The 17232-nt window shown below is 37.7% G+C and overlaps 1 protein-coding gene across 6 annotated transcripts in view; it reads left to right on the plus strand.

Annotated features, from left to right (window-relative positions):
• PHF20 (PHD finger protein 20) overlaps positions 1-17232 on the plus strand; it is a 136164-nt gene that overhangs the window by 64187 nt on the left and 54745 nt on the right. For all 6 annotated transcript variants that reach the window (XM_020894068.2, XM_020894070.2, XM_020894074.2 and 3 more), the window contains 3 exons: positions 56-169; positions 1250-1438; positions 1967-2146. In XM_020894068.2, coding sequence (XP_020749727.1) covers positions 56-169; positions 1250-1438; positions 1967-2146 — 483 coding nt within the window. The remainder of the gene's footprint in view (positions 1-55; positions 170-1249; positions 1439-1966; positions 2147-17232) is intronic.

The raw sequence follows: 17232 nt of genomic DNA on the forward strand, positions 1-17232 counted from the left end.
ATCAATAAAAAACTACGTATCTTTTTGTGTATGTGTGGTTTTATATACATTGTAGCTGTGGATTCAAACTCTCAAACTTTGCAACCAATAACATTGGAATTGAGAAGACGGAAAATATCAAAAGGAAGTGAAGTCCCGTTAAAACGTCCTCGGCTTGACAAAAATTCATGTGAGTCTGCAGTTTGTGTATATGTGGCTGGAACTTGACAACTGTTGGGTTAGCTCCCTTGTGTCTGTGTTGTCCCCTGGGCCTTATAGATTCTAATGCTTGTTGATCACAGGGGCTAGTGTGAGTGGGATGTGTTTGGATCAGAGGAGTTTTGCTAGTGGGAGAATAAATCCCAAAACACAAGCTGTGTTAATGTTGACTTCAGTAATGCCATTTCCATACCCATCTGATGTGGATTCCACTGGAAATTTAATGGCTTAGGAAGTGATGGATTTCATATGCTGAGTGAAACTTTATATATTTATTGATCTTACTATAACACAGGGAGCTATATTCAATCTTTTAAAATAACTTAGTGTAGTGGAAGAGTCTGAAAAAGAGCATATATATGTGCATGAACCTATATATTCATGCACACCTGAAACTATCACAACATTGTAAATCAACTATACTTCCATTTTAAAAAATGCTATTTATTGATTTTTTTAAAAATACCATATTGGTTCCAGAAAGGACTTGTGATGACTTAAGGCTCTGTAAACCTTATTGCCTTGGGGTGTTGTTAATATGTATGTTTTTATGTTGGAAAGCCCCAAAATAGAACTTGTCGAGATTGGGGTGTGATCTTGCCCACATATTTTCAGATCACAAATCCTTAAATTAGGAAAATTATGTCCTGACAGAAAGACTGTGCCTTTATTTAAAACTATAAGCCAGGATAGGGTATTTCCTTTCATCACCGATGCCAGGAGTCTGTTTGAAGCCCTTATCAAGGCAGCCAGTCCAGCAATCTATGTGTGCTAATTCAGTTCAGTAGTGTCTGACTCTTGTGACTCCATGGATTGTAGCCCGCCAGGCTCCTCTGTCCATGGGATTCTCCAGGCAAGAATACTGGAGTGGGTTGCCATTTCCTCCTCCAGGGGATCTTCCCAACCCAGATATCAAACCTGCGTCCCTTATGTCTCCTGCATTGGTAGGTGGGTTCTTTACCACTAGCACCACGTGGGAAGCCCCAGAAATCTGTAGTAGCAGAGTTATTTCTTCTGGTCTCTTGACTACAGCTCTCTTAATGGTTTATAGCCCAGGAAAAGTCAAAAAACTACTCGGAAAACACTGACAAAGACTTATCAAGGAGACGGTCTTCCAGGCTGTCCACTAATGGGACCCACGAAATTCTAGATCCTGACTTGGTCGTATCAGATTTGGTTGATACGGTTAACACTGATCCTTTGCAAAACACTTCATCCAATACCAAGGAATCAGAAGAAGGTGAGTCAGAGTCTGTTCTAGAATGGTCTTGCCAACCTGCTGCCTGTCTGGTGAGAACCAGTCTAAATCAGTCATTGTGTACTGCCTTACACAAATTTTGAATTGTCTTGAAATCAAGATATGGATTAGGCTGCAGTGTTTCTCATTATTTTTCACTGAGGATTCACAGACAAACTTTTGTGTGTGTCTGTGATTGATTTTGCTTGTGTATGTGAATGTTGGGTTGGGGGTACAGTGCTAAAGGGCCTTGTTCTTCTGTCTTTCTGATGCCATCTTACTCTAGTGCCTCTGCCTTTTTGTTAGTATTTCCAGTAGATCCTCCCTTCACTTTAGCTTCTTATTAGCCTTTTTCTTTGATATGCTTACAACCCTGACTATGTGTGCTGGAACCTGTGAATGTATTCTTGTATGCTGTGAAGTGAATGGCTTCCTCTAAAAAGACCCTGACTTTATCAGTCTTTTGTTGGACTTTTGGTTCTCAGATTAAATACAAGTATATGTTCCCCAATCTTTTTCTTTTTCTTCTAGGTCAGTTGAAATCTCCTTTAGAAGCTGGCCAGGTCTCATCCACACTAACTTGCCACTCCATTGGGGATGGATTGGGGCCTGCAGGCTTGGAGTTGAACTGCAAGTCAATGGGAGAAAACACTATGAAAACAGAACCGGCTTCTCCCCTTGCTGAATTACAAGAGATTTCTACTGTGGCAGGTTCATATTTAGAGTTAACATAATCCGCTTATAAAATATACTTTTGCTTCTGCTTTGATTGTGAACTAAAAAAATGAACTTTCCTGATTTTTTTTTTCACCCTTTATTAATAACAATTTCTTATTTTGATGCTATATACTTAAAAAGTGCTGCATGCTTGTCTGATATTGCTAATTTGTGCTTCCTCTCTTTTCTTGATTTACTGAGGATTTATCAGTTTTGTAAATAATTTCAAAGAACTTAACCTTTTGCTTTAGTTTTCTCTATTTAAAAAAAATGTCATTGATTTCTGTTTTGATCTTGTTTTCTTTCTTTAAATGTTTCTAGAAATATAGGTCATTGATTTTAGATCTTTTTCTAATGTGAGCATTTAAAGTTACAAAATTTTCTACTAAGCACTTGCTTTAGCTGCATCCTACAAATTTCGATATGTTGTATTTTCATTTTCATTCAGTTCAGAATATCTATGATTTATTTGTTGACTGTGTGTTACTTAGAAATATGTTTCATTTCCAAGTATTGAGTTCTTTTATAGATACCTTGTTGTTACTTATTTCTGATATAATTCCATGATGGTCAAAGAACATACTCTATAGGATTTCAATCTTTATTTGTCTTTATTTTTGGCCATGCCACGGGGCATGGAAGCTTTTAGTTCCCCTACCAAGGATCAAACCCACACGTTCTGCAGTGAAAGCATGGAATCTTAACCACTGGACTGCCAGAGAATTACCTCAATCTTTATACATTTGCTGTGCTGCTTTTTATGGTCCAACATATGATCTATCTTGATGAATATTCTGTATGCATTTGAAAAAATTGTGTGTTCTGCCATGGTTGTAAATCTGTCAGTTAGGTCAGGGTGGTTGATGGTGTTTTTCTGATATGTTGCCACTGGTTTAGTTTTGTTTTTTCTGTATGTGTATCTGTTTCTACCAGTTACTAAGAGATGGGTGATTGTGGATTTATCTTTTTCTCCCTTTAATTCTATTAGTCTTGATCCATGTATTTGGAAGTTTTGTTTTTATTTGCATGTGTATTTTTAATTGCTATACCCTCCTAATGAATTGCCCCACTTTGTGTTTTGTTTTGGCTATAGGGCTTGTGGAATGTTCCCTGACCAGGAATTGAACCCAGGCCCCGGCAGTGAAAGCCCCAAATCTTAACCATGAATTGCCCTCTTTGTAATGTGAAATATCACTATATCTTTGGTGGTAGTCTTTTTCTTGACTGTAACACTATCATGTGCTTAAATTTGTTTTTGTTTTGTATTTAACCTGCTTGAGAGTCACTGAGCTTGAACATGAAAATTGACTTAATTCTTGTGTCCTTTTTCTGATATTAGAATAGGTACTCCACCTTTCTTTTGCTTTCTATATACATGGTCTATCTCTTTCTGTCTCTTCTTTCAATATAACTCTGCCTTTAAATTCAAGCTGCCTTTTATAGATAGTTGGGTTTGGATTTTAACTGCATTGTTTAGTTACATTAAATGAAATTACTGCTACGATTGCATTGAGGTCTGCCATTTTGCATTTTGTGGTGTGTTGATCCTGTGTTTTGTTCTTTTCCTTCTTTCCTATTTTTTCAGGTTAATTGAATTTTTTAAATCCAATTTTAATTCATCTATTAGCCTTAAGCTATACTTCTTAGCATTTGTTTTAGAGGTTACTCTAGGTATTACAATGTATATATGTACTTTTCACAGTTTACTTATAGTTAATATTGAGCCATCTTATGCAAAATGTTGTGTAATCCATTAACATCCCCTTTTATGCTCTAGTTATCACATGAATTGAATCTATGTATGCTATAAAGTTGACAGTATAGTATTATAATTTTTGCTCATGTATTTTAAACAAGATAAAACAAAAGAGATGGTGATTTACACATGTATTTACCATATCCAGTATTCTTCATATCTTTTGTTTTCTAATTTATTTATTTTTAATTGGAAGATGATTGCTTTACAATATTGTGTTGGTTTCTGCCATATATCAACATGAATCAGCCATAGGTATATGCATGTCCCCTCCCTCTTGAACCTCCCTTCTTTATTTCTTCTTGAAGATTTCTTTTCATGTTAAATTTTCCTTTCGTGTTTTTTGTTTTGTTTTTCTGTAGGGCAGGTTTCCTGGTGACACATTCTCTTGGTTTCTGTTTATTTGAACATGACTTTATTTAACTTTCATTTTTAAAGGATATTTTCACTGGGTATAGAATTGTGGGTTTACAGTTTTTCTTTCTTTAAATACTTTAAAGTATCACTTCTTTATAATAACTTTAAAGATGTTATTCATGGTCCTCTTGTTTCTGAAAGGAAGTTAGTGATCATTCATATTGTTGTTTTCCCTGACTCTAATGTACTTTCTGGCTGCTTTCAATATTTTCTTCTTTATCTTTGGTTTTTAGCAGTTGACTAAATGACGTAAATTTGTTTTAGTGTTATATGTAACTTGCTTGAACTTTACTGAGCTTGAATATGAAAACTGATTTATTTCATCAAATTTATGTGAGACTTTTAGAAACTATCCCACAGGTCACTGGAACTCTGTGGATTTTTATGTTTTTGTTCAGTTTTCTCCCTTCATTTTCAGACTGAAAAATTTTCAATCTATTTTCAAATGCTTTTCTCAACTCCAGTCTGCTTTTAAGACCATCCAGTGAATTTTTTTATTTCTAGTACTTTTTAGTTCTATAATATTCCTTTTATTCCCCTAGATTCTCTGCTGAGATTTTCAGTCTGTTTACTCATCGTGAGCATAGTTTTAATAGCTTTTTAAAAATACCTATCTAACAACATCTAGATTATTCTGAAGTTAATCGTCGTTGACTGACTTTTCACTCGGTGACACTTTCCCATTTCTTTATGTCTCTAATGTATTGGATTATAACCTCTGTATTGTGAGTGATAGGTTGTAGTTTGGATTATGTTATGTTCCTCTGAAGAATAATGATTTCTTTCTTTTAAAGGGAAATTTATTTGAAATCAAAATGCCAGTTTCTTGATGTAGACCTTTTTTTTATTAATAAAAATCTTTATTGAATTTGTTGTAATATGCTTCTGTTTTATGTTTTTCTTTTCTCCTGCAATGGGCGGAATCTGAAACCTCTGTTCAGTCTTTGAGCTTTAGTTGGTCTTCTTGGAAACCTATAGGTTTGGAGATCAGTCGGAGATCAGACAGAATTTAAATGTATCAAATGAGGCCACCCTTTTGTGGCTGTCTTCTTTCTAAGATTTTACTCCTTACTTTCTAGGTGTTGTCATTGCACTGAACTTTGTCTTCTGTTTCTTCAGCCAATAAGACTCAAGGGTTTTAGCTATGCAGTACTTCACTGGAGCCCACCTTTACATGAAAAGTTTATTTCAAATGTCTGACTCGTGTTTCTGTCTGTCTTTGTTGCTCTTCAGTGCCTTTAGATATTTTTTTCTTTTATATTTTTTCCCCAGAGTTTATAATGGTTGTAATCGAAAGGGTTGTTTCCATGTGAGGTCTTCTACCATTACTGACGGAGAAAACTCTACCTTACACACAGTTTAGGTAGTTGCGCATATCCATGACTACACAGAAAGATAAGTATCGTGATTGTGTGTTGCATTAATAGCTATTTGGATGTTATCGGTAATGTTTATGTTTCTGATAAATGGTTCCTTTTGATGGATATTTAGATTATTACTGAGCAATAGCAAAGTTTTCAAACATTAATATGGCAATCCTTGAATGCTTATGAAGAGCCCTGTAGGATACGTTTTTATAAGTATGATTGCTAGATTCAACAGAATGCATGATTTAAATTCCGATGACCAATCATCCTTCATAAAAAGACCATTCTGCTTTATGTTATGATCAAGAGTGTGGTACAGTACAGAATGTGGTACATGTTTTCCCTACATTCTTGCTATCTGTGGATACTACTCATCTTTTGAATTTTCTTTAATGTAGGTTAACATTGGAAACAAGGTTTACTTTTTAAGTTGTACTTTTTAAAATGAGATTGCACAGTTTTTCATGTTTTATTGAATATTTTAGTGTATTTTTTTGTGAATTGTCTTTTCATAGTCTTTGTCCACTTTCTGTAGGATTATTTGTTTTTTATTATTGATTTGCCAAGTTTCCTCTGTATATTATTGATACGGATCCTTTGTCTTTTCTATATATTGTACTGTATTTTCTCTTGGTCTGTCACTTGTCTTTTACTTTTAATCATTGTATTTCATAATAATGAAATTAAAAAAAATTAAATCTACACTCTTTTTTCCTTGGTACTTAAAAATATAGTTATGATCATATTCATTAGGGAATAATTGCTTTACAGCGTTGTGTTGGTTTCTGCCATACATCAACATGAATCAGCTATAGGTATACATATGTCTCCTTCCTCTTAAATCTCCCTCTCACCCCTAATCCCATTCTAAGATTCTTGATCAACATTCATCTTTTTAAAAATTTTTATTTATTCATTTTTGACTACTGGGTTTTCATTGCTGCACATGGATTTCTCTAGTTTGGGTGAGCAGAGTTGCTGTGTTTGGGCTTCTCATTGTGGTGGCTCCTCTTGTTGCAGAGCACAGGCTCTAAGGCGCTTGGGCATCAGTAGTTACAGCTCATGGGCTTAGTTGCCCTGCGGCATGCGGGATCTTCCTGGACCAGTGATTAAACTCATGTGCCCTGCATTGGCTGGCAGATTCTTTACCACTTGGACCACTAGGGAAGTCCCGAACGTTTATCTTTAAAAAGTTGTTTATTTTATAAAATTTGACTTAACATTAATTGAAAGAGGTAAAGTAGTGGATGAGGGAATTAGTGTGAGTAAATTCTGGTGTTTCCTAAATATCCGTGAAGGCCAAAGGGGGCTTGTAGGATATCCCTCTTCTGGTCTATGCTATATTGTAAACTACGGCAGCCTAAGAGAGGAAGACATGGCCTTGTTGGAGAATTTAGCCAGAAACAAATTATGGAATCAAATGTCTTGAGGGTCTGTTGATGATATGGTTTGGGACCACGTGTTCCTTTGATAAACCTGGGTGGTCTGTAACCTTCTTCCTTCATGTATGTGGAGAAGACAGGCTGTAGAGTTCCCCAAGCACAGCTTCTTGAGTGTGCATGAGCCCAGAGGAAGAATGGAGACACTGGTGGAGATTTGTGGGTTGAACATGGTTCCCTGAAGAAGGATGTGCAGACACTCTTAGTGAGAGACTCAGGGAAATAGTAGAGACTAAATGGAACTGTCTTCCTGCAGTTAGGGCCTGCATGGTGAGAAGACACTGCTCACGTGGATGTGGAAGCTCTGGTCATATATCTTTTTTGCTCAGATGTATTAGAGTGTCCTGTTGCCCTGGGTAGCAGACGCTGTGTTAATAAGTGTCAGTGATGGAAGATCAGTGCCTGCCTGAAGACCACCTTAATCTGGGAGGTATGATGTTTAAGCTGAGTCTTGATGGATGTATAGCAGTACCCCATGAGTAACACAGTGACTAGGTGTTCCAGGAGAGGGAACTAGATGAATAGAGGTGTAGCACGTCTCTTACTAGGCTCTTTCAAATGAAGAGAAGGTAGTTAGTTGAATATTTAACGATTCTGTATTTTGACACTGTGTACTTGTGACTTTATTTAACATAGGCTGTCATGAAATCTATACACTTACGCACTCATTTGTGTTATATTAAATGTAAATCTAATTTATATATTTAATAATAAATGTAAGATTTGAAATTCTTTGCCTTTCTTCCAGAAAGGCATTACTTTCAAATCTTTCAAACATTAAGAGTAATTTAAATTTGGGGGAATTCCTTGGTGGCCCAGTGATTACGACCTGGACTGTGTGGCCCTGGTTCAATCCCTGTTCTGGGAACTAAGATCTTGCAAGGTGCTCGATGCGGCAAAAAACAAACAAGCAAAAAAAGAGTAATTTAAATTATAAATAGAAAAGTTTACAATGTTAAAAGATTAATGACATTTAAATAGTTTTGTTTTTATAAGACTTTTATACCATGATGACTATATGTCTACAGAATTTATACTTTTATGTGGATAATTTCAATTTAGGTTGGAGGGGCAGGTTTTTGTTGTTGATCAGATTTTATGTAGTTGGCATAAATGCAGCGGCAGAGCAGTTCTTTGAAAACAGTAAACTAAAAGTACTCAAGTCTCACTTCTGGCTCATTCCTTTGGTCTTCTGTCCTGGTGGGTCCAGAGTGTTGTGCCTTGGGCTTGTGGGCTTGTGGGTACCAAGGATCCTCTCCTTTCTTGCTGAGCCTCTTCTCAATGGCAGGGCTCCTCTCCTCAGCCAACTTTTTCTCCTTTGGGAGGGATTATTAGACTTGATGTGCAAATTTGGTGGAAATTTAAACTCAGAATTTAGAAGTCTCTTTTGGCATGGACAACTCTCTATCCCAGCCACGTCCCTTAGCTCAGCAGACTAAGCTTTTCATTATGTTGTCTTAAGGGTGATGTTGACGTTAGACATCACTTCAGATTGGCAATGAGTTGTTCTTCACCACTAGGAAATATGCTGTGTAGAGAAGATGAGTGAGGAGATGAAGTTAGAGGCTAAATCCCAGTGCTTGTTTTAAAGTTTGCACACACATGCAGTTTCTGTTTCATGTCAATTAATTTAGCTGCATCTCAGGTTTGTGGTGAAGATGGAAATAAGGTAAAGTGAGGGTGGGACAGGGAAGTCTTGGAAAAGATGGTGGGAAGATTTCATGTTGTTTTGTTTCTTGAGGTTGCATGGAGGATTTTCTAGGGAATAATTTTGAAACCATGGCAACTGACTGAAGTACTTGCCTGTTTGCAAGAGAGTGTATAGTAGGGTTAGTGGTGTGATTACCTGGAGCTTGCGCTAGGAGGAATAAATGCAGCATGGATACCATTACTTTTTTCTTTTGGAATAAGCTCTAAGCTATTTGCTTTTATGACTTAAATGTCAAGAAGGGAATGCAGTTGAAATTGTTCTACTTGAGTAGGAATTTATTCAGAAATTAGAATACATGCCCTGTGAAGTTAGTTATTCTCTAACCTCAGCCCAGCCTATTTGGTCATTCACAGGTAACCAGGGCTGTTTGGAAATGGACTGTAGTCCATTCATTAATTTTGTGTGCGTGCTCAGTTGCAAAGTCATGTCCAACTCTTTGTGACCCTATGTATGGTAGCCCGCCAGGCTCCTCTATCCATGGGATTTCCCAGGCAAGTATACTGGAGTAGGTTGCCATTTCCTTCTCCAGAGGCTCTTCCTGACCCAGGGATTGAACCCGTGTCTCCTGCTTTGACAGATGGATTCTTTACCACTGAACCACCAGAGAAACCCATTCATTCATTTTAGTCAATGAATATTTAACAAGTGCCTACTAAGTGCCAGACTCTATTCTAAGCTGTGTCATTTGTGAATATTCTACATGAACCATAAACAAGAGAGAAGACTAAATAGAAGTGCAGGCTTATTCAGCTAATTTTTTCTTATTTTTTTTTTTTTTAAATGAATACCTGTTAGAAATCAGACATTGCCACATGGTCTAGTGTTCCACTGATATGTTGTCAGTTATAAAGTGAATGGGAAGTTACTTGTTACTGAATTATTAAAAGTTTACAGATGATTTACTTGCAAATTAACCAGGTTATTTTCAGAGTAATGCCTATGGTAGTTTTTGTAAATGATTTATTTTTAAATTAACTTGGTCTGGTTTAGTGTAGTGCTTATAATTGTTAGATTTCACATACCTATGTTCTCTGTTTTCTTGAGGAACTTACAGGCACTGTAGTTTGGGAAGTTGGAAGTATCTGTGGTCTGTCATCAGACATGTCCTGGTGGAACACTGGCTGAGAACTGATCATTCTTTTTGGGTTAGAGAAATGAATGAGACATCTGGTCATTGCCCTTGTAGGTCCTTCTATCCTGAGGCATGAATGAGATTGTATTACAAGAGAGAAAGTAAGGTGGTGTCATGAGAATTACTTAAAACTTTAAGAAGACTGCCAGTGATAATGTGTGCCTGTCACATGGAAGTTGAACTCAGGATTCTCTTATTTGAGTCCTATTGCCTGAGAGCGAATACTATGTGCTTGGGAGTGAATTCTGTACATCTTACTATATGCCTGGGAGCTCTGCTAACTATTGATGGGACGCTCTTGGTCTTAGGGTACATTAAGTGCTCTTTGGACCTGACATCTGGAGACAGGTGATGTTTAGATTAATAGATTGAGGGTAGGGTTGGAAGAATATGGAACTTGACAGGGCCTTGAAGGATGAGTAGCAGTTAGGCATTTGGAGATGAAGACAGAACAGTATCAATAGTATAATCACAGGGTCTTTTCTGAGACTATTAGCTGTGCTTTCTGACTTAACTGCAGGCTTCCTGAAGTGGGTTAAGGCTGAGCAGGTAAGTTGGTACCAAACAGATAGTTGCTTTGAGTTGCTTTCTTTCTTTCTTTTTTTTTTTTTTGAGTTGCTTTCTTATTTGTGAATCTATTGAAATGCTTCGTTTGCAGGATAGAGAGAGCTGTCAGTTCACTTGGATCTCTCTGTTGTTAAGGTTGCATTCCTCATACTTAGCTGTTCTGTGGCCTTAAGGTATTTTAAAGTTTTTTTTTTCTATGAATTGTTTGACAGTATTTACCTTTGAATAAAAAAAAATGAGGGCATTCTCTTATGTTACCACAATTATCAAAATCTGGACCTTATTCAAACTCCACTAGGGATTTCATTGGTACTTTTTACCTCATTAATGGAGGTAATCTTGTCTTTATTCAGCATACTCTTTTTTGGTAACTTGCTTTTTTATGTTCATAAAGTTGAAAAGAAATCTAGAAAAGTACAAGAACAATAAAAATAACCTGCATGTTTCCCACCACCTGAACTGCCCGGCTGCTTCCTGCTACCACTCAAGTCTCATCTTTTCCTTAGTTTCCCTCCTTCCTGCTGCCTCTGTTCCAGCCATAGTCCTCCTTGCTGTTCTCCAAGCAAGTATGGTCATCATTTTTGAGTCATAAGGAGATAGCAATGAAAGATTTTATTTAGTGTTGATTTTAAAATTTAAATTTGATTTTTCACAGTGAGAACACTAAGGAATACTAATTCTTTGTAAGTACAACTTCTTGATGAATTTTCACAACTACTCTGGTATCATAAAGACAGTTAGGACCCGTATTTAAAGATTATTATTAATATATAAAGCGTCATTTTGCTGTTTTTTTTTCCCTCCTGTAAATTTCAAAAACCAAATATACTAGGAAAAATTAAAACTAAGTAAAAGGAAAAAAAGTGAAAAGTCCTCCGTTACTCTTCCCTCTCTTGAAGGAACCATGGGACAGTTTGGTATATGCTTTTCCATTCTTCAACACGTGGTTCTCTGCATATACAAACACACATGTACCCATGTAACTTTTTAAAAACATCGTAGTGGAATCATATTCTTGTATTAGTCTATGGTTTGTCATTTTTATACAGTATTTTTTCTTGTCAGTTCATAGCTCTTTCACGATTACATATAATTTGTTTCATTGGATGGATTTTCCATGATTTATTTAACTTCCCACTGCTGAAAAACATCTAAGTTCTTGCTAATTTTTCACTGTTAATTCTCCCTGTTTTATAGAATAACCTAGTACTTGGCAAGAAGGGGTAACTCTACCAGAGTTAGAATACCACATTTCCCAGTGGCTGGGTCATTCCATCTCCTATCTTCTGACTGAGTACTGAATGCCATCTGATGAGATGCTGGGTGCTGTATAAATCAGGTGAAGTGAACACACATCCTGCCTTTAGAGAGGTTGCACAGTGTGTGACACGGAGCTTGCACTGCCCTTGAGGGCACGTGTTAAAGCAGTGTGTATACTCGAGAAAGCAGCTTAGTAGGCGCTGTGTGTGGTACAAGTGATGTCAGTACTCCAGACAGGGTGGTGCCTTTGAAATTCTTTAATTTGAGGGGGTGGAAGTGTTGATCTGGAAACTGAATGGTGTTCCTGGTTTTTCTTTTGGAACATGGGCTTAGTGGTGAGCACAGAATGATCCAGAAAGATTGCTGGTTGTTGAGAACTCATTCACCAGGAATGCATTATGTAAGTCAGCAGGAAGGAGGGCGGGATCATTCTCAGAAGCATCCCACGAGGCCCCTGGAGGCCGGGGTGCTGTTGTGTTAGTCACTGTTTAGAGGTTGCTGCCCTGAGCCAGTGCCAGTCTTGTAATTTCTAACTTGGGATGGAGTCACGATCAGTGTGAAGGAGGCTGGGAAGGCAACAGCATCTAGTCTAGAGCAGAAGCCCTGCGTTTGTTGCTCCCGACACAGCTCTGGCCTTTGGGGCAGCTCTGCCATCTTGTGGAGTAAATCGCAGTTTCTTTTGTGAGGGCCAAGTGCAGATAGCTTTGCCAGGGTTTCTTTCCTTCCACTTAGCTATCCTGTGACCTCGAAGTATTTTTCCTACAGAAATTTTTTCATCTTTATATTTAAAAGATGTTTCTATTTTGAATATTGGAATACATAAAAAGTTGCAAAAATAGTAGAAAGAATTCCTTACATACCTTCAGCCAGATTCCCTGTTTGTTAGCAGTTTACTGTGTTTGCTTCATTATTCTATTCTTTAAAAAGTATTTTTCTGAATTATTTGCAAGTAAGTTGCAGACCTTTACCCCTAAATTCTTCAGTGTCGATTTCCTGATAACTAGAACATCTAATTACTTGACCATAATGTAATTATCAAAGTCAGGACCTTATTCAGACTTTATCAGTTCTAATAATGTCCTTCATAGCAAACGTGGGGGAAACATTTTTTTTAAGGGGATCAGGATCCAAATCAGGATGTCACACTGGATTTAATTGTCATGTTTCATTAGTCTCCTTTCATCTGAAACATTTTTTTCAGCCTTTCTGAAGAATATGATGTCCTTAAATTTGGGTGTTTTTTTTTTATATATTCAGATAATTAGATTTAGGTTGTTCCCTTTTAGCAACAACACCATGCAAGTGATGTGTCCTTTTCAAGTACATTCTATCAGGAGCCACATGATATCTGTCCCATTTATTGGTGAAGTTAACTTTGGTCACTTGGCTAGAGGTACTGCCCATCAGGTTTCTCTACTGTAAAGCTGTTATTTTTCCCTTTATAGTTACTAAGTTTCTTGTGAGAAGATATCTTGAGTATATGTAAGTATCTTTATTTACATATACTCAAATATCTGTATGTTTCTTTCTTAGATGTTCACCCATTATTTTAATATCCACTTCTGTTTCTTGCCTGATAAATATTTTTACTCTGATGGCTACCAAATGGTGATTTCTAACTCGCATCATTCCTTCTACATTTATTAGTTTGTATTCTGTTAAGGGAATGCCTGCCTGCCTTTCCATCTCCCCCTGATTCCTCCCTCCCTCCCTTCTTTCCTTCCTTCCCTCTTTTTATCTACATGGTCTCATGGAATTTCTTTTGTTCTGTGGGTTATAATGGTTTCTATCATTATTTATCTTAATAACCATGTTGTGGGAGCCTGTCAAGCTAGTTCCTGTGTCTTCTTCACTTTCTGGCATAAGAAAATGTAGCATGCTCATCTTGTACTCACCCAACCTTGGATTCAGCCATTTCTCCAGGAAGCCCTGATTTCTTTTAAGTGGAGAATTAAAAGAAAGCACTCACTCAAGAGCTGAGTGCTGGGTACACCCATTGCTCCTGGAGTATACAGAGGACATGTGAGAGTTCCTCTTTACCACCTGTTTTTCTAGCTTAAGCTTCACTGTAGAGCTGTCATCAGTTTGATACCTATCCTTCTGGTTTCCTTTCTATGCATTTTATAATACCTTTCCCCCCATCTGCAACCATACATGTCATACAGTTGTACAGTGTACACTGAAAAACTTCCTGTTTTCACTTAGCAGTGTATCTTGAGAGTATCCATATCAGTAAGTACGGAGCTATTTCATTCTTTTAAATGACTAATTAGAATTCCATAGTGCTGTCTATGGCCATACCACCCTGAATGCACCCGATCTTGTCTGATCTCGAAAGCTTAGCAGGATCGGGCCTGGTTAGTACTTGGATGGGAGAATTACTTAGTGCAAACTTCACATAATGAACTGCTTCTCTGTTTATGAACACTTTGTTATTTTTTTTATTCCAAACATTTGACTGGAGTTGCTGTATTTAAATCTGCTCACGTTTCTCTTTGGTTGCTTTTGTTGCTTCACAGCTGGGAAAGCTATTCCTTCACAGACCTGAAAAATGTTTTATTCATTATAGTAATTCAAGTACATGTCAAAAAAATGTTAAACTACTGGGATTATATGGAGTTGTTGCTGACAAGAATACCAGTCATATTAGGGGTCAGTGCTGAGGGCATACATGACAATGCACCTTATCCTCTGGCTGGAGCAGTGGCAAACAGCCGGATCCAGGAGCAGATCCACAGTGCTAAAGAGAGGCTGCAGTGGATAGTTGTTTGTGCCAGGAGTTGATAGCATGTGGTCCCTGAGAACCAGGCCATCTGGCTGCCTTCCTGCATTTGGAGTGAGCTGGGTCAGCGTGGAAGTAGACTTGGCTGAGACAGGGAGGAATGGCAGGGAGAGGCACAGCATGAGCAGAGGTGTGAGTTATAAGAGCTTGAAGCGGTCGCTGGGGCCAGCAGTTGGCTGGGCCAGCTGCTGAGGCCTCATTGTGGACTAACTAATGGGAGATGAGTTTGGAAAGCATGATGGCGCTTAGATTTGACATGGGCTGAGAAGGCTAGACTGAGTGTTGCCAGCCAGAGTGAATACCATCATCATAAGCAATCTAGCTATGAGGTTTTGAGGTACTTGGCAATGGGTATACAAAAAAAGGATAGTTATATAGGACATGATTTCTAACCCAGGTCATCAGAAAACAGTTTAAAAGCCTTTTTTATTATAAAGATTATACTTATCATAAAAGGGAAAGTGTAATATAAAGCATTGCCCAAGCAAATGGAAACTGAGAGCTTCTGATCCTACTCTATATTATCTGTTGCTGTGTGGCAGTATTACCACGAACATAGTATCTTAAAATAACACATTTATTTTCTCACAGTGTCTGTGGGTGAGACGTCTAGGCACAACTTAACAGGGTTCTCTGCAAGGCTGCAGTCAAGGAGTTGGCCAGGGCTGGTTCTCATCTGAAAAATCTACTGAGGAAGGGTCTGCTTCCAGGCTCACATGTTATTTCATGCTGTCAGGCTGAGGGCTGTAGTCTTTTGTGGGCACTCTCAGTTCCTTGCCACACGGCATTCTCCCTTGAATAGCTCACAGCATAGCAGCTTATTGCATCTAGCCAGCGTGGGAGAGTGCCTGCCAGTAAGATGGATGTTATGGTCTTACAAAACACAATCATGAAAGTGATCTGCTGTCACCTTTGCCTGTTCTATCAGAGGCAAGTTATATAGGTCCTGCCCACACTCAAAGGGAGGGAATTGCACACAGGAGTGGATGCCCGGAGGCAGGGATTATTAGGAGACATTTTATAGTCTCTTTCTACCTCTCTTTCCTCCACAAAAGAAAAAGAAAGCACTCTTAGTATAATTAATAGAGTTATATTATTACTTAAAGCAAATTCAAACTCTGTGGACCATTTTTCTCCTCGTATAATTTGGGAGAGGCCAGAGCAGAGGGTGACTTGGGATTTTAAGCCTGGGAGCCTAGGAAAGAGCTCCATGCTTTGCCTGCATACTTCCATACAAAGATCTGTTAAACATGAGGGAGAACACAGCATTTGAACAGTAATACCTGTAACTACTTGCAAATATTGCAAATATTTACATGCTACCTTCTAAAACAGGAATAAATTGGTTCCTGTAGTTTGGCCTGTAACCTAAGGATAATTCCATTACCCCTAGATTTTGAACCAGGCACTCTGGAGGATTTAATTTAAATATTTTCTGCCCTTTGTCACCTAGTAACTGCTCTCATGTTGACAAAGGACCGTAGTATCCCAAGAGAGGATGATGTCGCTTAGTTGGTGCTATCAGTGATGTATGTTCCAGATGAACTGTCCTCCCACTGGGAAATAGACCCTATGTGTGAGACTTGGAATTGCTGTAGACTGTGGCCTGGGATGCCCTTTTGACAACCAGTGGCTCTCCTGGTTGCTTGACTGTGCTCACATCACCATGTTTCTTTTGTCACAGTACCACTGTTCTGGGGAGGAGTATAATATAAAATATAAAAGAATTGTATTCTTTCTACTGTGAAATAATATGGGTATTATAACATGGAAGAATAGGGGGAAAAAATCAGTGTTTTTGGTTTTTTTACTTGAAGTCTCTTAGCAAACCGTTATCATTATTTACATTCTTACAATTCTTAAAAAAATACACTATTATATTTTATGTTACTATATATAATTTTGTTTTGCTGAAACTGTTTCTTTTGTGGGTTTTCTTAAACTTAATTATGCTGTGCATGTTTTACTTTAGAATTCTTTTAAAATATAAAACATTTTTACTGGTTCCATCATTTTGCTGTTCCTGTTGTGCTTTTACTAGTTACCACTAACACCTCAGTGTTTGATGAATAAAATGGGACAATTAGATGTACCATGTGCGCTGGTACATGGACCCCTGGCTGGGATTATGCATAACTTTTTTGAAGCAAACAACTGTGAGGTCAGTGACAAGGCAGGTGACAGCTAATGTTCAAGTAACCTGCTGCGGTTTGTAAGAGGATTTCTCTTCTAATACCTCATGGAAACGTGTGGGAACCTCATGAATATGTAAAATAAGTGTTTTTATTCCCATTTAATGAGAAGGAAACTGTCTTGGAGAGGCTAGGGCTAACTCTCTTGTTTGACGAAGTAGTCTACTGAGGTGAGGACTGTAGGAGAAGTAAAGAATGGAGCATATTCCTCATTTCAACATTTTAGAAGAAGGAGTGAACAGAACTAACAGTAATATAAATAGAAAGGAATACATAACTGCAAGTTTTATTTTCCATGAAGTACTTACGGGAAATCAGAGAAGGCAGGACAGAATCTTTTTTGCTCAGAGACCAGGGAAAAAGCTGAACAGGGCTTGGTTTGCATGTGGGAGACATGTGTCAGAGGCCTGTACTGCCTAAACTGGCAGCTTTTTTGTTTTAATAACTTCATTAAAAA

The sequence above is a fragment of the Odocoileus virginianus genome, chromosome 9 (genome assembly GCF_023699985.2).
Source record: "Odocoileus virginianus isolate 20LAN1187 ecotype Illinois chromosome 9, Ovbor_1.2, whole genome shotgun sequence".
Classification (NCBI taxonomy): domain Eukaryota; kingdom Metazoa; phylum Chordata; class Mammalia; order Artiodactyla; family Cervidae; genus Odocoileus; species Odocoileus virginianus.